General features: G+C 43.3%; 1 protein-coding gene across 1 annotated transcript in view; it reads left to right on the forward strand.

Moving 5' to 3' along the window:
• The window catches only part of PKD1 (polycystin 1, transient receptor potential channel interacting), a 372995-nt gene that overhangs the window by 288808 nt on the left and 62544 nt on the right, over positions 1-21643 (forward strand). Inside the window, exons 27-32 of the mRNA XM_069209747.1 lie at positions 7899-8069; positions 9166-9309; positions 10291-10501; positions 14559-14685; positions 15733-15849; positions 20599-20648. Of these exons, the coding sequence (XP_069065848.1) occupies positions 7899-8069; positions 9166-9309; positions 10291-10501; positions 14559-14685; positions 15733-15849; positions 20599-20648 (820 nt within the window). The remainder of the gene's footprint in view (positions 1-7898; positions 8070-9165; positions 9310-10290; positions 10502-14558; positions 14686-15732; positions 15850-20598; positions 20649-21643) is intronic.

Consider the following 21643-nt stretch of genomic DNA (forward strand, 5'->3'; position numbering starts at 1 on the left):
CAGGACCCACGTGTGTTTTTAGGCTGACCGCAAAGAAGCTGTGGTCCAATAGACCACATGAATTGGTCCTATCGAAAGTCTGGAAGTCAAAAAGTTCAAAAATATTTCAAAGTCAAAAAGTTCAAAAACAATTTTAAGTCCCACTGCCGCTGAAACTTTAGCCGCTGCTGCGGAACCAAGGTTCGGATTCTTGTAACAGGTTGGTCCCACTGGGGACGAGTGGGATGAATCTGAAATTCAATTTAACGCCATGAAACCGCCAGTCGGATACTTTTTCCCACAGGTCTCCCAAGAATCTCTGGAGGAAAGGTTTTCAAAGGTTTCCACACTTTCTTCAGATGCCCAAACAACCACAGCAGTATGTTTCTTTGTCCCTTAGGACCTCAATGGAGGGCACTAAGACTCTGAGGGTGTCAGGTGGAGGCCACAGAAAAGTCCAGCCCAGGCCCAGTTGCCACTGATCATCAGGGTCCTTCAAGGAAAAGGCCTCTTGCAGTTTTTTTGTATCCCTGTTGATGCACACGAGGTTAGACAATTGACCCTTGGAGTCCACTTCCTTGTGCTGTGTACAAGGGGGATCATATCCGTCAGGGCTCCTCTCAGGTCACAAACAGCAGGTCTGGCCCTCTTCTGATCTTCTGCATGTCCAGTAAGTATTTTGAGGATGGTACCTTTCGGTGCCATATTTATGCCTGGCACCAGCTGGTGGTTGGGGTGATTCTCGGATACACACTAGCCAATTGGTTAAAGGTCCCTGGGGCCACTTTTTTTACCAGTTCCTGTTTGCCCTACTGCAAACAATCCCACATTGCGCCTCTCAAAATCAAAGATGAGGAGACCTGTCTACCCTGGTGTGTCAACCCAAAGCTGTGTCCAAGATAATGAGCAGCCTCATCCGATGTGGTCACTCAAAACCGTCTGACAGTGAGGACAAAAGCTGGGGCCTTTCCAGGCTTCGCCTAACATTTAGTTGTGACAGTGCAGGACCCTTTGAATTCAGTTCAGTAAGTTCAGTAATTACTTTATTTTGGTAAAAAACATAAAAGCATACATAAATATATAAAATATACATTAGTAGGACACTCCATATAAAGTGCACACATTATTGTAATAATTAGAGCAAAAAGAAGAATATATTGTTTAAGACTACTTAGAGTAAATGCTTTAAAATACATATATGGACAAATAGGACAAGTGTATATTTAAAAAGAAATACTAGTCAAGTAAATCATCAGCTGCCTAAAACAGAATCTACTGATCTGTGTTAATTGCCTAAGAATGCGCAATTATAGTTTCTTCCATTATTATATCATATATGGAGGCCTGAGATGCTGCCCAAGTGTATATAGCAGGTGGGGACAGTCCACCTCCAAAATATATTATTTGGAGCTACTTGGAGTAAAATCTTAAGAGATTTGCAGAGAAATAAGCCAGAGACACATTTAAAGGGAGTAGAACTCAAATGTTTCATCCGCTACCCATGCCAAAAACACCCAACCCATGTTGGTTGCCTATGGAAGAACAATGATCCAGAAGGCTTCCTAGGGATATGTGATGGATGAGGTCAGTCCACCTCCAAGCCGAGATCTGTCCAAATAACTCTCTAGGGTCGGCAGTACAATTCAAAATGAATAATATATGCAACTTGGTCACATGCCTCTATAAACACTAAGAAAGCAGTATGTTAAAGTAGTTTAAGTGTTAAAGATTCCATTAGGACCAACCCCTCCGTCTAATATACCATGTGTGCTCTAGGTATTTAGCTCCTGCGAATACTATCACAGCCTTTGTGTCGTATTTAAGGATTCTCAGGGCCTCCCAATGATGTCTAACACTCAGAAGCTTACTGACCACAATTAACCATTTTCTGCGCAGCTGTGTATACTAGGGACAGAGATAAAGAAATTGAGCCTTGGTTTCTTTATCCGATGGGCATAAGTGGCAAAACATTGAGGCATCTTGCTTGTCTCATTTGGCCGTTGTGGTTCTTAAAAGTAAAGACTCATATCTAAATTGGAGATAAAGCCGTTTGGCAATAGGTGGATAGATTTCATCCATGAACTCATAAGCTGGAGAGCAGTTTACCTTTAGGAATTGCCCGGGCAGGTTCTCATTGTCATAGTGCAACCAAATCTGTTCCTGGGAGTTGTTCCAAAAGGCACTTTTCACCTTCTGCCTGGCTCCCTTAGCGGCAACTGCTGGTGAGTTCCAAAGGTCTGTCATTTTCAACTTCTCGCCCTGCATCTTAACATTTGTAAGCCATGGCGTAACTACCCTTGAATCTCAGGAGATTAGATCACTTAGGGAGTCCCTGTATGATGTCAGCTCCTCGTTTGACCACAGCCTTACCCAATACAATAAGGGTTTAAGAGCTACCTCTAAGTTAGTATGGTTAAGTGCTAAATCCAGCCTCAGAGGGCGTGCCTTTGCCTATCTTAAATAAACCTCTTATGAAATTTATCTCAGCCACTAGGAGGGCCATAGCATCTGCAAATCCCCAGATTTCAACCCCATAAGTGGCTGCAGGTCAAGCTGCTGCTTTATAAACCTGGAGGGCCGGTGACATCGCCCACTACCTTCTGTTTCCTACTGATCAGGTAGATTCTCTGCTTAAGAAGGTTTTTACTCTTCTCTATTTGATGGGTCAAAGTCATTGTGTCGGACAGCCGAACCCCTAAATAGTCAAAGTGCTTGACCTGCTCAATTATGGAGCCTTCAATTACCATTCTCCCCCTGAACGATTTATGGGTGTTAATAAATTTTGTTTTAAGATGGTTGATTTCAAGGCCCTTCATCTTGCAGGAGGTCACAAAAGAATCCAGCTCTGCCTGGAGACCCATAGGAGATTTAAAGATGAGCAGGATATCATCCACAAACATTAATATTGGGATTGCGGCTCCTGCTAGCTTAGGGGCATCATGTGTACATTGGGAGAGACTGCACCAATAATGTAAAGGCTAAATAATGTCTGAGACAATACACAGCCTTGTTTTACCCCGATGGATTGGAATCTTGCCCATTAGGTAACCCACCCAGATTTCACCTTACTTTTGCAAAGGTGTTTGCATGGAGGACTCTTAATATCCATAATAGTTTGCATGGGACCCCATAAGCTTCAAGTACCTTTCACAAACTGTCCCTTGGGACTAAGTCAAATGCCGACCTCGGGTCTATAAACACAACATACAAGTGATCTTTCTTCAGGGTAATATACTTCCAACGGAGCAGCTTGAACCAGATGACCCGGTCAAGGGTACTGGTGTTGCACCTGAAACCTGCCTGGGCGTCTTCAAGAATATGGTTATCTGTGACCCAAGTTTGTAGCTTCGCCAGTACCTGTCTACAGAAAATCTTTTGGGCGTTATCCAGCAAGCTGATTGGTCTATAGTTGGCTGGTAGGTCCCTACTCCCTTTTTTGTAGATTGGTACAAAAACCGCTCCTCGCCAAGTGGGCAGAATTTCTTCACCCCTCATAATGGCATTTCTAAGAGCATTGAGATAGGTAGACCACACCTCAGGATGAGATAGAAGGAAGTCGCTTGGAATATCATCAAGCCCTGGGGCCTTTTCCCTCTTCATTTGCATTATTGCTGTCCTTGTTTCTTCAACAGTGAAGTAGGAGGACTCTGACTCAGTGTTATCCACCTTCTGTAAAGAGTTGGTTCGAGCCGCTGGAGCATCAAGGCAACCCCCCTCATTAAGCTCCTCCAGTACAATCCCAGCATGTTCCCACCCCTTCTCACTGTACAAGGCCCTGAAGTGTTCTTCCCCTCAGGCTGCACTACTGTGTCAAGGTGATTATCAGTTATCTTTGAGCTGGATGCTACCAATTTCCAAAACCCCTTTGTGTTCTTACGCTTGAGTGCATTAGTAAGCTCATCCCATTGATACGTCTCCCAACTCTTTTTTGCTTTGGATAGAATAGACTTATAGTGATTCCTTGCGGAAGTTATTTGTGTTTTGGTGCCCGACTTCAGGGTTTCCAAGAGCTTGGTCTTAGCATTCTGGCATTCCTTGGTGTACCACCCTGGGGCATTTCTAAGGGAGGGTCCTCTTTTCCTGTCATTAAAGAACAAGGGCCTTAATTGTTCCATTCACTGACAGTGCTCAGGGAACGTTTCAGGCTTACACCCTCTTCTATTAGTTACCTCAACAAAGGTGTTTACAAATAGCTCGTAAATTTGGGTTAGGATGCTTTATTATCCATAACTTCTGCCCATTCGACACTCCTCCTGTTGTTGACTGCCTCTACCAAACTCATATTGTAAGTTGGAGATAGGTTACAAATTATAAACAAAGCCGCTGCAAATACAGCACTTATGGTGCATCTGCTCTGGAGACGACAGCCATGTCAACTAGAGAGGCCCACGCATCCTGATCCAGCAAGAGGTAATCGATATGAGATTTTACAAGACCTCTCTTAAAGGTCGGCTTAGGAGGGATATCAGAACTAGTGCTGCCGTTTGCAATTCTTAAGCCATTCTAAAAAATCAGATCTTCCACTTGAGTTGCAACCACACTCAAAGTTTCTATGATTTGATCAGATACTATGTGGCTATCCATTGGGCTGGTTGGGTAAGTTTCAGAGTGCTGCCTTTTTAGCTCTTCAAAATATCAACAAGGTGGACCACTATAGGGGAGAGTACATTGTGGGGGACAGATCTCTTGTAGACATTGAAAATAGCAATGTATCGCACCCTCATGGGAGTTTTTACTTTTACCTCTACCCCCCAACAAATCCTTAATCCCTGTTGCAACTTTTTTCACTATTGGAAAAAGATCTAGTTTCAGCCAGATAAACAGTCCACCAGAGGCTCTACCCTAGGTACAAGGCACTGCATCCGCCGTAAAGGCGACATAACCACATCTAAATCCTGGAACCACTGCCCACGTCTCCTGCAGAAGTATTATTTGATGAGTATCAATAAACTCTCCCCAGTCCGGATCCGCTAGCTTAGCTCGCAGACCTGCCATGTTCCAGCATAATAATCTTATTGAATCTTTACCAGAAGACCCTCTTACACTCGTCCACCCCCACTAATAAAAACTTGGCCTTCCCGAGTAGGGTTCACCTCTGCATTAAAGGCTATATCCCTTATTACGCTACCCTGACTGAAGGAAGTTTTATTAAAATATGAGTGAATTCCCTTGTGTTTAGAGCCTCTAGGCCCCTTACGCTTGGAGAAAACCAGATTATTTGAAGCTAATATACCCTCCACCTCCACTATTAGGTCATCTATTTCATTTAAAGTACAGTTTTGTGCAGAGTGCCTAGGCATCTTGCTTATGCGTGCTACCCCGAGGGTTTCTCAGTAGCTTTACGTTTGTCCATAATTGAAAGGGCACAGATCACAAGGAATACACTGGTCACTACCACAGTCACATAAATCAAACACGTCAACAAGTCAGCACCCGGTGCATTCCGGTTGCACCCAACCTCTGGCCTTTGAAGTCAGTTAAGTTCCTTGTCCCACACCAGCTACTATTCCTGCCAGAGATGGAAGACACGTCCCCACTCCCAGGATATTATCTCTGCTCTGGGAGCCTAGTACAGTCCGAGTACATGCTGGACAGTTACTGGACCGCTAATGCAAATTAATCTCCAGCAGCTTCAGACAGGATAAAGGTAAAATTCTAAAAGTCACATTTACAGCATATTTAATACAAATCTAACTTCTTCATTAGATTGGATGTTTAAAATATGTAAAAATTTGTCTTTGAATTGAGAGTGTAGTTGGTACAGGTTAAAAGTTATAGATTAAACTGTATAATCTATACTTTGATTTGTCGTTCGTGCCAGCTACAGCCTGACCTGTGACAGTGTTGTTTTTGACTTAGTCACTGGGGTAACTTGCCATATCTGATGCCATACATGCTCCATTCTTAAATAATATGCGTCCAACTGTGTTGGCAGTAAGGTGTGCTTAGGGGTGACCTATTTAATATTTAAAATGGTATTTCCTTAACAGGTCTGGGCAGAAGAGTTCATGCTGCTGCTTTGAGGCTATACAGGATAGGCCTGAAGCCATGCTTTCACTGCCACTGTAGTGGATAGCACAATACGTGCTGCCGTCTACAAGTGGCATTTAACCTTCCATGCTATAGGTGTATTTCTGCACCATACACTATGGCCTTATTACAAAGTTAAATATGCCAATCATGTTGTAAGCCAATTTCAACATGTTTTGCATATCAAGGCACATACACTCGACACTGAAAAGCAGTGTTCCAAGTTTCGAGTTCAAAATTACCAGCGGTGATTCTAAAAAAAAAAGAAAAACTGGCTATCACTACCCACAAAGAGGTCACTTTACAATGCCTACCGTAGTAATGCTGACCATTACCTCTTCTCCACCTCCATCTTTAGAACTTGCACCTGTCATATGAATGACTCTGTGCACCACCACAATGAGTAAAACCACCACATCACAAGACTGAAATACCTATGAATATCAGCAGCCTGATGCCCACACAGCCCTTCCTCATGAAACCTGCAATACCGGCCTCTCAAGCCTCCCAACCAGTGCTCATTGTATCTCATCACAAATGTTGTCACTTTCTACCATCAGTTTGTGGACATTCCAAAAAATGTTTAAGCATTCACTTATAACCCCACATTCAAAAAGCCTAACGTGGACCCAGAGTCTTAGGCAATTTACAGAATAATATTGTGTTTCCAGCCTCGCCAAAGTTCTTGAAATGCTGATAATCAGTGGAATGACATTGAGTCTGGTTTCCTTCCCTGCTAAGCAGCTGAGGTATGTCCATCAGGACCATCTGGAACAATGTGTCCATGTACTCTTTTACTAAGCTTTAGCATGAGCATAGATTCTGCTTGATGCATCACCTGCATTGGAAATGACCTGTAATACTAGATCATTAAGAGTTTGGTTGAATGGTGCATCTGCCATAAAACAGCAGATGTACCGTTCCACCAAACTTGCACTTCTCTACCCTATTTAGAAGTGGGGAAACTGCAGGATTGCTGATGGTGGAATCTCAGCTGGCTGCCTTGTGAGAAACGTCTACCAAGGGCTTAGCTGCAGCAGAGCGATCTGGTCCCAACGAGAGAAGCCCACCCTGTTAAGGGTGGAGCCACCATGACTCATTTCGCCTGCCTGAGACTGAGTAAGGAAACCTCACAATGACCTTTGACACACAGGAAGAAACTCCCTTGCTTTGGAAGTTTGGTCTTTCATAACAAAATACTTCGACAAGTGGGTACATCGAAAAAGGTGCCCGCTCGCAAAAATACAGTCCCTTCGATCGACCCACTGTGGCCTCTGCCGACCTGGCCGACTGGCAAAATGCCATGTGCGAAAAGAGGCCCTTAAAGTACCATGTTCTGGAAGAAGGTAACAATCAGCAATTATTACCCATAAACATTCAGATGTTGGGAGCTGCATCAAAGACAATGGAGTGTCTGAGGGCCAATAGTAGCTACTATAGGTATTCTGTTGCGACACTCCAGTGTTAGTATGTCTGATTCTCCCCGATCAGTTGATACTAGTGCACCCTCCTGGATGAGATGTCAGCATAAGGGTATTCCATTTAATACATTCTTCTCTCCCATTTAACCATCTTACCCGCATCTCGTGACTACAACAGTCCACAGCTGTACCAGTTGTTAAACATTACATTACAGCATTTAGGCTTCTCCAGTGGGCTGCAACCTGTAGTGCCTGTTGATTGCTGGAATAATACTGCCCATGACAATAGCATTGTCTCCTACTTGAGTAACATTTCGCACCACAATGATCTGGCTCTAAAGTGCTCATTTATTTTTCTTGAATTTGGACATATTGAACGTAGCCTGACCCATACTTTGCATGACTGACACATGTGTCGCTTGTCTACCTTAGGGTTCATAGCTGTGTGTTTCTGTGTTTTCTGACCAGGTACAACCGCTCATGTGGGGATAAACTTATATGGCGTGGAGGATAAAAGTGGACACAGACATCTGGATGGAGAGGGCTCCTTTCACAGAAACAGCCTGGATGTTTTCCAGATAGCAACAGAAAGGAGCCTCGGGAGCCTCTGGAAAATCCGCATATGGCATGACAATAAAGGTACTTTAAAACAACCCCTTAGACTTCCTGTGAGATTACTATGCCTTTATGAATGTCTGCCAGACAATGACATATATGGTCTATACATGATCATTGTCTGTATTGGGTATAGAACTCAAAGTCTTAAACAGTCACATTAGGAGGAATGTTCCTAAATGAACAAAGGGGCAGATTAAGATACTATTTGTGTTTTGTTAACTATAAAATGTGTTTGGCTAGCTGGATGACTATGGCAGCAAACAGTTCAATAAATGTTGGCGGATCAGTTTGAGTGGGAGGGAATGCCAGCCCATTAGGTCATGTGCGTTTCTGAATGAATCTGGGCACTTTCCTCATGGTATCTTCGGACCAATGGTTAACCCATAAATTGGTCGAGGATCTGCAAAACGAGGAAGCAGTGTAGCTGTCCTGATGGTACCCACAGTCTGGGATCAGCTGCTGGCATCTGGCAAGGGATCTGAGATCTATCTCCATCTGTCTCCATCTTGCCCTCCCGAGGCTCCCTCTCACCTTCTCTCAATTTGACGCCTCTTCATTTGACGCCTGAAGATTGAAAGGGGACTTTGCTTCATAAGATTTACATACACTCCTGTTGTCAACCTGTATTATTCCAGAAAGAGCAATGTTTACTTACCCTCTGCTATCCTCCCATTTTTTTACAACTAGGCCTTTCATGAACGTCACTCTGTCCTCTAGTTTGGTATAATTATGAGGTGGGGTGGATTAAAACTAGTTGTAGTATGTCTTATAAGAAGATGATAAGGTAGATTACTCCGTCCATGCTTTTCTCCTTTCAACCACTGCCAGGAGCAAAAAGCAATGCTGAATGTTCCTTTATTTCAACCTCAATGAGTTTGTAAATTAGTAAAAGAATATGGGTGTTGAAAAATGCATTGAGACAGAAGTAGTATTGATTGATGCAGTTCCTGATGATTCATGAAAACGAAAAATTGTTGGACACTGCCTAAAATGAAACAACTGATATGAATGCCTATAGAACCATGACATTACCACTCCTAACATAACAGGTTCTTTGTGGCTAGAGCAGTGCGTGCTTCATGGTTCATTTCTTGGCTCTCTTTCTGTATCTGTCTAGGACTGAGCCCCTCTTGGTACCTGCAGCATGTCATTGTGAAGGACCTGCAGAGTGGCAAGCGCTACTTCTTCCTGGCAAATGACTGGCTGTCTGTGGGCCGCGAAGGAAGAGGACACATGGTGGAGAAGGAGGTCCTTGCTGCAAGTGAGTGGTTTTGCTGGGCTGAATGTTGGTTGTCCTTGTAGGCCTGTTTGGCACATTTACAACCCCTAGGTATTGTCCTTCAGAACATGATGCATAAGCAAATGCCCTTTAAGGAATTAATAGACACATATAAGGCCCAGAACAGAGGTCACATGGGATGAGGGAACACATATAACCCGGAGATGTCACAGATAGTGCCAGAGTGGGTGGCACATTGTTCGGGTTGTCGATACACTAAAGGAGCATAAATTGTAGTAGCTATTTGTACATATACTACTATGTTTCTCCCAATTTTTCTCATGTAACCTTCTTTCGTTCTATTGGAAAGCGCTCCAACACCTCCAGGTAATGTCCGCACTATATAAAAAAACACATAAAATAAATAAATAAACACATCTGCAACAGTTGAGTGAGCAGAAGCTGGTTTGTGTTCTGTGAATACCTAGGTAAATGTAATACACAAAGCCCAGCATTGACTAACATTACCTCTTGATGGACGGGTGAAGGTACCAAGATAAACTGAACGTTGATAGCACACTGTGGGCTGTGTGGTGGGCCTTCACCCAAGAAGGATTAATTCACCTGGACAGAAGATGGGCAGACACATTGATCTAGAGTATGGATTGCATATCTTGATGATGTTCACCTAGAACCATAGGCCACTGATACAGACACGCAGTTGTATCTGACGTGTACCTAGGGAGGAACGGGCAGGTGTATAAACTAATCTAGGCATAAGCTTGTTTTGAGGATTTGGTTTCAGTGGTTCCAGTAACTCCATACATTCTGCTTTCAAATATTGGGAACTAGCGCGTGGTTAGTTGTACTGAAAAATGATCTTTACCATCAAGGGGGCCCAGAATGTTTGAGTCCTTCTGGCTAAAGGATTGTTTTTCATTCGCCCTAATTACCTGTATATGTATGTATACACATAGGATGCCTTTAAACTGACTACAGCAACTCTCCCTTTCCTCCTATCAGGTGATACAGACCTCAGAAAGTTCTCTCGCATCTTTGTGGCGGAGCTGCAGAGGGGTTTCTCTGAAAAGCATGTCTGGCTGTCCATGTGGGATCGACCACCACGCAGCCGGTTCACTCGTGTCCAAAGAGCCACCTGTTGCTGGCTGCTCATCTTTCTTTTCTTCTGTGCTAACGCGGTCTGGTATGGTGTCGTGGGAGATGTCAGGCACAGGTGTGTGGCAGTGTTTTCTCTCATACATAACTGTAGGTCTGATGATATAGTCTGTAGGGGCCGGTTGTGAATGCAACCACTTCAGTGGAATTACACATTGTGGGAGGGCTTGGAACCTAGGTGTGATAACAGGACATGGTGTTGTAATATGGCAAAAAAAAAGTTGGAACACTGTGCTAGCCAGACTGTCAAAGCAAAAAACAAAAAAAAATAACTGCTCTTGCAAGAACTTTAACAATATTAGGTTTTCACATACTTGTTGTCCACCTTTGTGGTGCTGAAAATTGGGGCCTCATTTACAATGTTTTGGTACAGGGCAGCATTGCAAGCCTTGTTGCTGCACTGCCCTGCGTCAAAACAAAAGAACAGGAATGCACTGTATCTACAAGATATGACGCATTCCTGTCCTTTTTCCATGTGCTGGCGCACAAAGTGCTGTCATGCGCCAACACAGGCGCCCCTGCACCATGATGCAAGGGTGCCTGTGTTGCGGGGATGATTGCTTTTGTGCAGAGTGGGACACCTTCCTGCACAAAAGCAATCATGAGAGGCGATTTTCTCTTTCTATGCAGTACACATAGAAAAATGGGAGAAATAAAGATATTTCTCCCTAATATTTCTCCCTATAGTGCAACCCTGGGGTGGCATAGGCTTTTGGTGCATTTCCAGGATTACAAAACCTTTCAAATCTGGGGATGCATCAAAATCTATGGGTGTTGCGTGGGAACATCCACAACACCCATTGAACGACTCTTTGATGCAAAGTAAGGCAATGCAGCGACTTGTGCTGTGTTGCCTTACTCCATATCTACAAGGCCATGTAAAGCCTTCTAAGTTTGGGCCTGCAGCCTGCGCTGCATGTGCGTCACAAAAAGTGACGCATAAGTGGTGCATGCCACTTGTAAATAAGCCTCTTGGTTTCCAAACCTATATATTAGCCTAATCGTAATGCCAGACATACAAGATATGTTCTTGATTTTTATTTATTTTCAACCTACCAGGATATTTTCATACAGTGCCACTTGTGAACAAAACAGGTGTGCTATTTAGTTTCTTTTAACTGATACTGTTCAGAGCATGATTGCATGTATATTTGTTGGGGTTCTTATGTAAAGTAAACATTCAACCAATCAATTGTAGCATTTGTAAAGCACAGCACGATCACCCCTAAGGGTATCTTGGCACTGCTCAAAAGGCAGATGAAAGACAATGGAGTACTTAAAACAGAGATCAAACCACCATATTAAGAGCTAGCTCCATCTCAGATGGTCTCCCAGCAGAGCACCTTTATCTCCAGGTTCGCCTTGATGCAGTGCTTTATCCACCAACGATGATGACAGTCCAGCATCATCATTTACAGCATCAGGTCAGCCATCTTGTTTGGCATCACAAAGGAACATCATAGAAAGTGTGACAGACTTTCACAGACAGGTGGCCTGACATGTGAAACATACCTCTGCATCTTTGGAAGCCAAGACATGAGCGCTGTTAATGTGCTGCCAATTTGGACAACATTTCCAGTGACCACATTGATGCCTGAAACTCCACCATTCAGCATGAACTATGGCATAAATGTACTTGGGGATGCTTCCCCAAAACAGCACCTCTCATGATAGAAAAACCCATATTGAGAGATAAACTTCCACTGTTAAGAAATAGGATTAATTATGTAGTGGAATTTCCATTGCCAGTGTGGTGCAGGGTGTCCCACCACCACACTGGTTGATGGAAATTCTTCCAGCAGAACAATAAATCAGGGGACACGTTCCTTGATGAGAGGGCATCTTCTCTCTCTTTCCACCTATCCAGAGATGCCCTTTGCTGTATCTAGGAGGCCATCGGCAACATGCAGGCATCTCAGAATTATTATGTCTGTGCTTTATGCAATTCATGGGCCAATCTGTGTGTCACTGTTGTTTACTGGTACACTACAGAATAATTCACATGAATATTATGATTATGGTAGAAGGCAAACTGCCTCACAACACAAGGTCTCAAATATGTCCTATACCTGCTATTATAGCTGTGCTAGATGTGATTTAATGATCTTCTCAAATTTGCTGTATATTATTATACAAGTTATTAAAACCACTGAATCGATACAGCCTCTAAATAGGAGTTGGGGGGTAGGAGTACGTAGGTGGCGTCACCTGACTGATGTTGTGAGGCTGGTGATAATTTTCAGAGCAGGTATGTGGGAAGAGATATTAATATTAATGTATCTCTAAGTGGCTGGTGAGCATCTGTGGTGAATGTAAGGAAAATTAAATTATTTGGTAAATGTATAAGTTGCTGTTTGTGATGTTCTTCTGCAGCACCAATGTATGGCTTGAGACTATGGAGTTAGATTGTGGCATGGGTGGTGTGTACAAAGATTGTGCGTTAGATTATTCAGTGTGTGGGTTCTTTGTATGTGACAGTTGGTGTGTGCAGCTGATGCCACTTAGGTGAATGAGTCAGTTGTGGGTGAGTGACCTGATGCATCAAGTGTGAGGTTTTGAGTATGGGCGGACTGCCATTGTGCAGGTATAGTGTCTGTGAACACAACACGACAGGACAACCCTGTATTCCCACCGAAGAGTCGGTATAAATATAAACAGTACACTATGCCTCCTAAAAGAAAAACTTCAGTCTCAGTTACTTATTTGCCGGAATAAGGTACAGATATCTGCGCCTCAGTGTACCTTACTTGCATTAGCACAAAAACATGATTCATACAGCCAAATGGTTAATTACAAAAGATGAATTACTAATAGCATACTTCTGTGTATAGTAACTCAATTTGTGATTTATTTGACAACAATGCAATTATTTAATGAAGGATCAACAACAGACACACTATTCTGCTGCCAAACACAGGTCACCAACAAATGGTAATAGTCCCAACAGTGATCCGCTGACGGTGCAGGGACTACCCAACATTTTTATCCTCCGTGTTATGGGGTTTCCTTGAGGAGGGACTTAAAGGTACTTAAAGTTCACAGTTGTGTTTGTCAATCAGTCAATGTTTTGGTCTCCGGATGTTTTAAGACGCACATGAGACTGTCTTCAGGAGAAGACCCCTTTGAAAACATAAATCCCTAAAACAACAAAGAGTACAAAGATATAAACAATTATAATTGGAAATTCCTAAAAAGAATGGAGAAGTGCGCCACTTGTGAAACCAAGATGTGAATCGAGCACACTCTCAACTCAATGAAAGCAAAGATAACTGCAGAGAACGGTGGAACCAGTTACCATAGTGACAACAAAAGACCACCATCACATTATAGCTAGCCAAAACGTGGTGTTCCTACTACTCACTCCTGAAAAAAGGTCCATACATAGTGCCTTTAGGGCATACGACCTAATTCCAGATAAAAAGTAAAACCTAGGTAAATGAACGGAGAGATAGCCCATCATAAGGGGTCTTAAAAACAGCACCAAAATCTATGCTGGTCATCGAAGTACGCCGTTTGTACTTAATTTTCTGTAATTAACTATTTGGTTGTATGAATCATTGTGTTTCACAACCACTTGTAACCTACTCTGGTGAGTGGATATCCTTACTCATCCCGCAAATAAGTACCTGAGACTGAAGGTTTCAGGAGGCTTTGTGTGTTGTATTGGTTTAGTGTTTGTGTCTGGTACATGCTATGGGAGAGAAGAATGTTCATCTAGTGCACGTGTAGGGATGGGCTTGTGGAGTGGTTCCTTGTATTTTGGAAGTAGTGAAGGAGTGTTACTATGGTTTTTCAGTTAATGTGCTAATATAAAGTTTGAGAGTATACTGTGTGGAGGAGGAGTGTGTGTGTGTGTGTGTGGGGGGGGGTCATCATGTGTATTGGGTTTTGGGGGGAGTGGTTGATGTTGCAGCAAGTGTAAAAAAAAACACCAATGAGAGGAAAATTATGGTACTGCTGTTCAGTGTATCATAATCAGGGTGACGTTCTTGTGAGTTTTTCTAGGTTGTGCACCAGTTGTGCTGGAGTCATTTACAGAATTGTGAAATAGAAAACTGTATTACCAGCATATCATAAAAAGCCATTTGTTTTGTTGTTGTTCTTCTCCTTTGTAGTGATGAAGCCATCTCCAGAAAGCTCTCAGTCAGTGTGGATACTGTGGCGGTGGGCCTGGTGTCCAGCGCAATCGTATACCTTCCCTACCTCTTTGTGTCATTCCTATTCAGGATGGCACGCAGCAAGGTAAGAATCACCAGCACACTCAAGGTACACACACTTCACTCTGTCACGCTTGGACCACCTTTGTCATGAAGGTGCTGTGAACAGCTTGAGATGCTGACACTAAATGGTTGATAGAGCGATTGAGACCTGCAACATGCATTCCCAAATGTAATGTCACTGCATGTCTTCATGTGGGGTGGAGAGGTATCCCATTTGCTTTTGTGTGGTTCAGCGGTGCAGCTGTCCTGTCTCTTGAGTGCCTGTCCACATTGCTAATACAGCAATGACTGGTTCCAGAAGCCCTCTTTGTTTATCACAAGGGCTGTGTGTACATGCTAAGGTTATATAGCATAGCATAGCCTTGATTGGCTGGGCGCATTCCTTCAGCTATGTGTATGTGTCTATGCAACAGGAAGATAGTCTTGGGAATGTATGTTTGCATCTTGCGGTCTGTGTGTACATGAGATAAATATCAGCGTCATTTGCAACCCTGTTTTATATTTAGAAGTTTGTGTATAAAATGAAAGCTATTATGCAATCTTTTCAGCTCTATGTTGCTAACTTACTACCTATTTGTTCACAGAAATATGTGATACTTTGAGAATTTATTTGCATCTCTTGCAGTCTTTTTAACAAATAGTGAAGGTGTGCGTTAGAAGCTATTAGTGTGTTCTTGGGGCTGCGTCTATAGAGTTAAGCTAAAACTATCTGTGAACCCCAAATGATGTGTTCACATACAAAACCTATGTTAAATAATTTGAAACTTCATCTGGGTGGCACACAACATGCTTTTGCTCATACACAGGCTGATTGTATCTCAACAAGTCTAGCAGGTTTAGCAATCATGTATACATTCTGTTTGCAGAAGATGTTAAAGCAGCCAGCCTTCCAGTGCAGATTTTTCCTGTTTGCAATTGCCATTTCATTCAAACAGTACAAAAGCGGGAATGTCCCTGAAGACAGCCTGGGTTTCAAGGATATTATTTTTTTGTGTTTTGGTTGGAATGGATTTATTTAAGTGTGTCCTACTCCTCCTCACGTCTCTGTCATTCTGTTTCTTTTTGCTAGTTATCCGTCAAACAGCCTTTGACCTACTTTGACCAGCAGTCCTTAGAAATTGATGACTATTTGGACTCTCCAATGGTGGAAAGCTCTTTCCTTACATTTCCGGGAGTCCAGGGAGAGGTGAGCCAGATATTTGTGCTGTGGGTCCAAAGGTAGCAGAACTTCAAATTGCTTTGAAATAGCGAGACTAACCATTAACCTCTACAGCAGTGGTATGGTGATAGTGAAAGGAAGCCTCAAGACCCTGGTGTCCTTTGATCTCACTCCAAACAGCCCCCGGGCCCAAGCTCCTGATGGAAGTCAACGCCTCAATCCTATCTTTTTTCCAGATCCCTAACTTCTGTATAACTAACTGAACTTTCCTCTTCTTCAGACCAAACCTTCAGAGTCTTCTGCATCTCTAGAGACCACAGGACTTTAGTCAACCTAAAAAAAGCAACAAGACTACCACCTAATCCAGAAAACAGAAGTACTCCACCTCTGATTCGCAAATTGAGTCTCCTTCACTGAATGTAACACTTATGAAAATGAGCCCATGCCATGGCCTCAGTCAGGTGGTTCATCTTAGCATTAGAAGATGTCAGACTAATTAAAGCAATAAACAGCAATTATTGCATGATAAACTCCTTCTCATGGAATGTTGCGGTGGAGCAGAAGAGAGACGATGACTTAGATTTAAAATTCCTGAGCTAAGCCTACTTCCAGACCTGCATACTGAGCGCAGAAAACACAACCAAAACTCATTATGGGGTGCCAGGAAATGCCAGCCAAACCTCCACCCTCACCCAAGATGGTTCTGTGCTGAGATGATGTTCCATGTGTATGTTTCGAGAGATTTAATTACTTCAGGCGTAAGTTCAGGCGCATACTCTCACAGTGATTGATTTTGAATATCACAATTACATCCATTTGTTTTTCAAATTACATCTAATGAAATAGCTTTTCACAATTTTGATTTTGCCTGTAGATGGCAGTAGGGTGCCATCTACAAATATTTTGTTAATTATTCATATACACATATATATTTGTAGCTTGTGTAGGTGTAGATACACGTGGTATGCATACTCCTGCCATCTGCTGCCAGGACGTTCGCAATGCCAGGAATACCTGTTGTGACTCCATCCTTGGTCCTCAATGCACCAACATACTGGCTCCAACTCAGATAAGACCTACAGATACATTGTAACCATGATATTGACTCACTAAATATGATCAAGACTCACTCCTATTAACTCCACTTTGACAATATTTCAGAGTCATTATTATGTTCAAAATAACATGCGTAGATTGTAATTTCATGCTGATAATGGTAACAATTCAGCCCAGTTCCCACCTGGACCCTAAACAACTCAGTCATGGATACCTGGAAACACCCCACAGTTCAAGCTCTCCTAAAGAAACCCTCAGTAAACTACTGGACCATCTCCCTGCTATATTTCCAGTTGCAATTGATGGCGAAGATCATGAACAAACATCTAGCTGCAAAGCTTAACGACAACTTCCTCAACACCACCCAATTCGACATCAGATGAAACCACAGAACTGAAGCCACCCTCATCGCTGCACAGATGACTCCATCTATTCTCTTTCACCACCGTCAAGATAACGGCATTCAGGGACCAGCACTTTGCTGGATCTTATTTTTCCTCACAGGCAGTACCCACTCGGTGAGGCTGAATCTGTTCTCCTTGCCCACCACCAAACTCGCCTGTGGAGTTACACAAGCATCCTTGCTCAGTCCTACACAGTTCAGCTCTTCTATGGCCCCACTCGCCAGCATCGTTTGCACCCACGGATTCAACATTATTATACTGTACGCAGACAACACCCAGTTTGTCCCATCCTCCGCTGACAAAACATTGAACACCCAAACCAAGTCCTCCTCCTGTGTGTCCAAAGTCACCACATTTATGAAAACCAACTGCTTTAATCTCAACAAAGACGGTACTGAAGCATTCCTCTTTAGTAAAGACACCATACTATTGGGGGCCTGCTGATCTCAGACCCACATCCAAACCAACCACCCATGCGAAGAACCTCAGAATTTTAGTTGACAACTAGTTAGCTTTGACAGGTCAAGTGAATGAAGTCTCTGCCTCCAGGTTCTGCACTCTCAAGCTGCTCAAGAAGATTTTCAAGTGGCTTTTTTAAATCCCGCCGAACCGTGATCAAGGCTCTCGTCTCCAGCAAATTAGACTATGGCAATGCAGTCTAGGTAAGCATCATCGTGCAGTTGACCAGAAGACCTCCGACCATAGAGAATTCAGGTGCCACACTAACACTCAGACTTCCCAACCCACACCCACAAAAGACAGCACCTCAAAGACCTCCACTGGCACCCCATCCACAAATGAGAACTCTTAAAACTCCTCACACACACTTGCAAAGCCTTGCACAACCTCAACAATTGTATTAACTTCCACATACCTACTTGACTTCTCTATTCAGCCGGACTCCTACATGCACACATCCCACACATATGCAGAACCAGATCCTGTGGCCAGTCTTTGTACTACCTCTCTTCGAAAGCCTGGAATTACCTTCCCTTGCACATCAGAGCCACCTCCTCTGTTTTGGAATTTTGAAAGAGACTGCAGAATTGGCTCTTCACCTAGTCTCAGCCCAGCTTGGCCCATGCAGCTCCTGCTTTCAGCACCAAGATGCTCTTCAGGGTGAGTCATGGACATCGGGACATCAGTGGATATCTGCCCAAAGTTTGGTGTGTGCACGGTGCCACCGAAAACAATATGGGTAGAACTCTGCAGGTCCAAGTCTTCTTCATATCTAATGTAGTGTCACACCTTCTCCTCGAAGGAAACCTTGTGGAAATACATTTAGGGCCCACAATTCATCTGTTTTCCCACTGCCTTAGAACTCTGTATCCAGTTGCCTGACAAATTATCCCAATTAATGTCCGGTGTACAGTGTCAGGCCCAGGGTTCACTCAATCGAGGGGTTGAGATAACCAAGAATGTGACAATTTCAATGTGTTGAACTTCGAAGCTGCAATGTTCAAATTGATGTTAATAATCTGTTTGTGACTTGTCTGACCAAGTGCCAATCTGTGACAGTGGCCCAAGCACGGGAAGGGAGACAGGGATACAAACGCTGGGCCGAGAAATTTATGAGCTAGAGATGAGAGGGAGGCAGAGACAAAAGGAGCGGGAGGCAGAAAGAAACAAGCATTTGCAATGCAACGGGTCTCGCATTTCTCCGAGTTAGAGCTACTAGCAGTTGTAAACTCCCAACTGGACTTTTCTTGCCACATTAAATGGAAAAAAAGAGCACGATCGCGCTGCTACAGCTCACTCGTAGTGAAACCTATCGGCAAAAGTGCAATTATGTACGTAACCGGCAAAAGTGCTATTAACTATGTAACAGGCTCAATGTCATGCAAAGCGCTCGATTTCTGCCAAGCGAGATCGCGCTAGAAAAAAAAAGATAAAAAGTAGTCCACAAACCAGATGGAAAACAGCGAGCCTCACATGTTTTCAGCACTTGGTCGCTGCGCTCGAGGAGGGCTAACCCCCGGAAAAGGCATGACGTATGCATGCCTTCCACTAATGAAAGCAAGCAGATTTTAAAAGGCAAGCCCAAGAACCAATGAAAGACACTGACGTGACATGGACGGGGCTCCGAGCCCTTTCCTAACTATTAAAGCTTCTTGCAAGCGATGCGCATGCGCAAGCGACGCAGGCTATGTAACAGGGTTGATGTCATGCAACGCGCTCGACTTCTGCCAAGCGAGATCACCCTGTGAAAAAAGATAAAAAGTAATCCACAAACTGGATGGAAAACAGCGAGCCTCGCATGTTTTCAGTACTTGGTTGCTGCGCTCGAAGAGGGCTAACCACCGGAAAAGGCATGACGTATGCATGCCTTCCACTAATGAAAGCAAGCAGATTTTAAAAGGCAAGCCCACAAACCAATGAAAGACACTGACGTGACATGGACGGGGCTCCGAGCCCTTTCCTAACTATTAAAGCTTCTTGCAAGCGATATGCATGCGCAAGCGACGCAGGCTATGTAACAGGGTTGATGTCATGCAACGCGCTCGACTTCTGCCAAGCGAGATCACCCTGTGAAAAAAGATAAAAAGTAATCCACAAATCGGATGGAAAACAGCGAGCCTCGCATGTTTTCAGTACTTGGTTGCTGCGCTCGAAGAGGGCTAACCACCGGAAAAGGCATGACGTATACATGCCTTCTACTAACGAAAGCAAGCAGATTTTAAAAGGCAAGCCCAAGAACCAATGAAAGACCCTGACGTGACATGGACAGGGCTCCAAGCCCTTTTCTAACTACTAAAGCATCTCACAAGTGATACGCATGCGCAAGTGCATGCGACACAGACTTGACCCTAAAAATAGGACATGAAGGAGAGATGAAACAAAACAGATACACGAAGTCACACGCAAAGAGTGAGAGCAGAGAAAAGGGCGCGTAAACAAGAGATGTTGGCGGAGTGGAAGGGTCAGAGGTGGAGAGGGATCGAGGGGAAGGTATTTCGAGGTGAAAGAGAAGACGGCAGAAAACCTGAGACATAAACCAAGAGTACTGGAGTGAAAATGGGGTGGGAGTAATAATGAAAGAAATAGCAAGAGGAACGAGTGATTGAGAGAACCACCAACGAGTAAAAGAAGAGAGGAGTCAAAACATTAGCCAAAAAGGGGTTAAGAGAAAGTGGAACACAGAGATGGAAAAGTGTGTTTCCAAAAAGAGTTTACTAAAAAGTGAGAACGAGAAAAAGAAAGGTGTGCACGTTTGTGTTTGATGTGCCGCAGCCATACCTGTGTGACTGGGCGACAAGTGTGAGTGGGTGCTCCAAGCCCAGTGCTCTTCACCAGTGATGCTTCTGTTTCCACACAGACCTTCTCGGACCAGACCAGAACAGACCTGACGCTGGAGGATACCAAGAGGTGAGTGGTCCATCCAAGCAACCATAGACACTCTGTTAAGCATGCTTGGGGCGGCCGCAGATTGTGCACGGGGAGCAGGGATGCTTTGAAATAGACCTTCGTTTCCAAACAAAATGGAATGGACTATGCATTGCATTTTTCTGTCTTCACACAAGTTCCATGAGTAGAGTTTGACTGTAAAACATGTTTCAAAGAAGGACATCTTTCCACTACAAATCACTCTCTACAGCTAGATTCTACATTAAAAAAATGCCTCATTAAGAGCCTGACAACGTGCTGTGTTAGTCACAACTGCTTACAAATGGTCTTGGTAGATTAATAGTGGTTGCTGTTTTCTTAGGGTGAGTAACTTTAGCCGGAGGTGGCTCAGTGAGCTGAATACTAACAAATGCATTTACCCGGAGCTTACGAACTTGCATCTCTCGCAGGTTGACTCAGCCTTCTATCCTTCCAAGGTCGGTGTATTGGTTATCATAAATTTACAGCGCTTTGAAATAGCAGAAGGGCAGAATGAAGTGCTATATAAACCAGGGTGCTATGTTTGAAATATAAATTAGATAGTTAAAAAAAAAAAATCACCAAACACGGAGCAATTAATGTATTTAAAGCACTCCTGGGCTAGTCCACAGGCCACAGGACTTTCCAATTTGAATATTATTGATGAGGAGAGCTTGGCTGTTCTCTACCAAAGAATGTTTTTCCACAATAGGATTTAAATTTGATAAAGCTCATGACCCTAGTCATTCTCGGGAGACTAGTAAAATTACCTCAAGAACGGTTCTGCAAAGAAAAAAAACCTTTGTAACCTTCTGGAGAACTTCTCATCCACATTAACGGTTAAAATGACATTTTAGCGTAAACTTCTTAACAGAATTTTGGAAACCTCTAAACAGTAATGCAATTTAATTGTAGAAGATAGTATCCTACACATAAAATGGGCTCCTCGAACTCTTTTCACCTGTCAGCATTTTCAAAATCATATAATTTTCATTAAA

Source organism: Pleurodeles waltl, chromosome 10 (assembly GCF_031143425.1).
Source record: "Pleurodeles waltl isolate 20211129_DDA chromosome 10, aPleWal1.hap1.20221129, whole genome shotgun sequence".
Taxonomy (NCBI): domain Eukaryota; kingdom Metazoa; phylum Chordata; class Amphibia; order Caudata; family Salamandridae; genus Pleurodeles; species Pleurodeles waltl.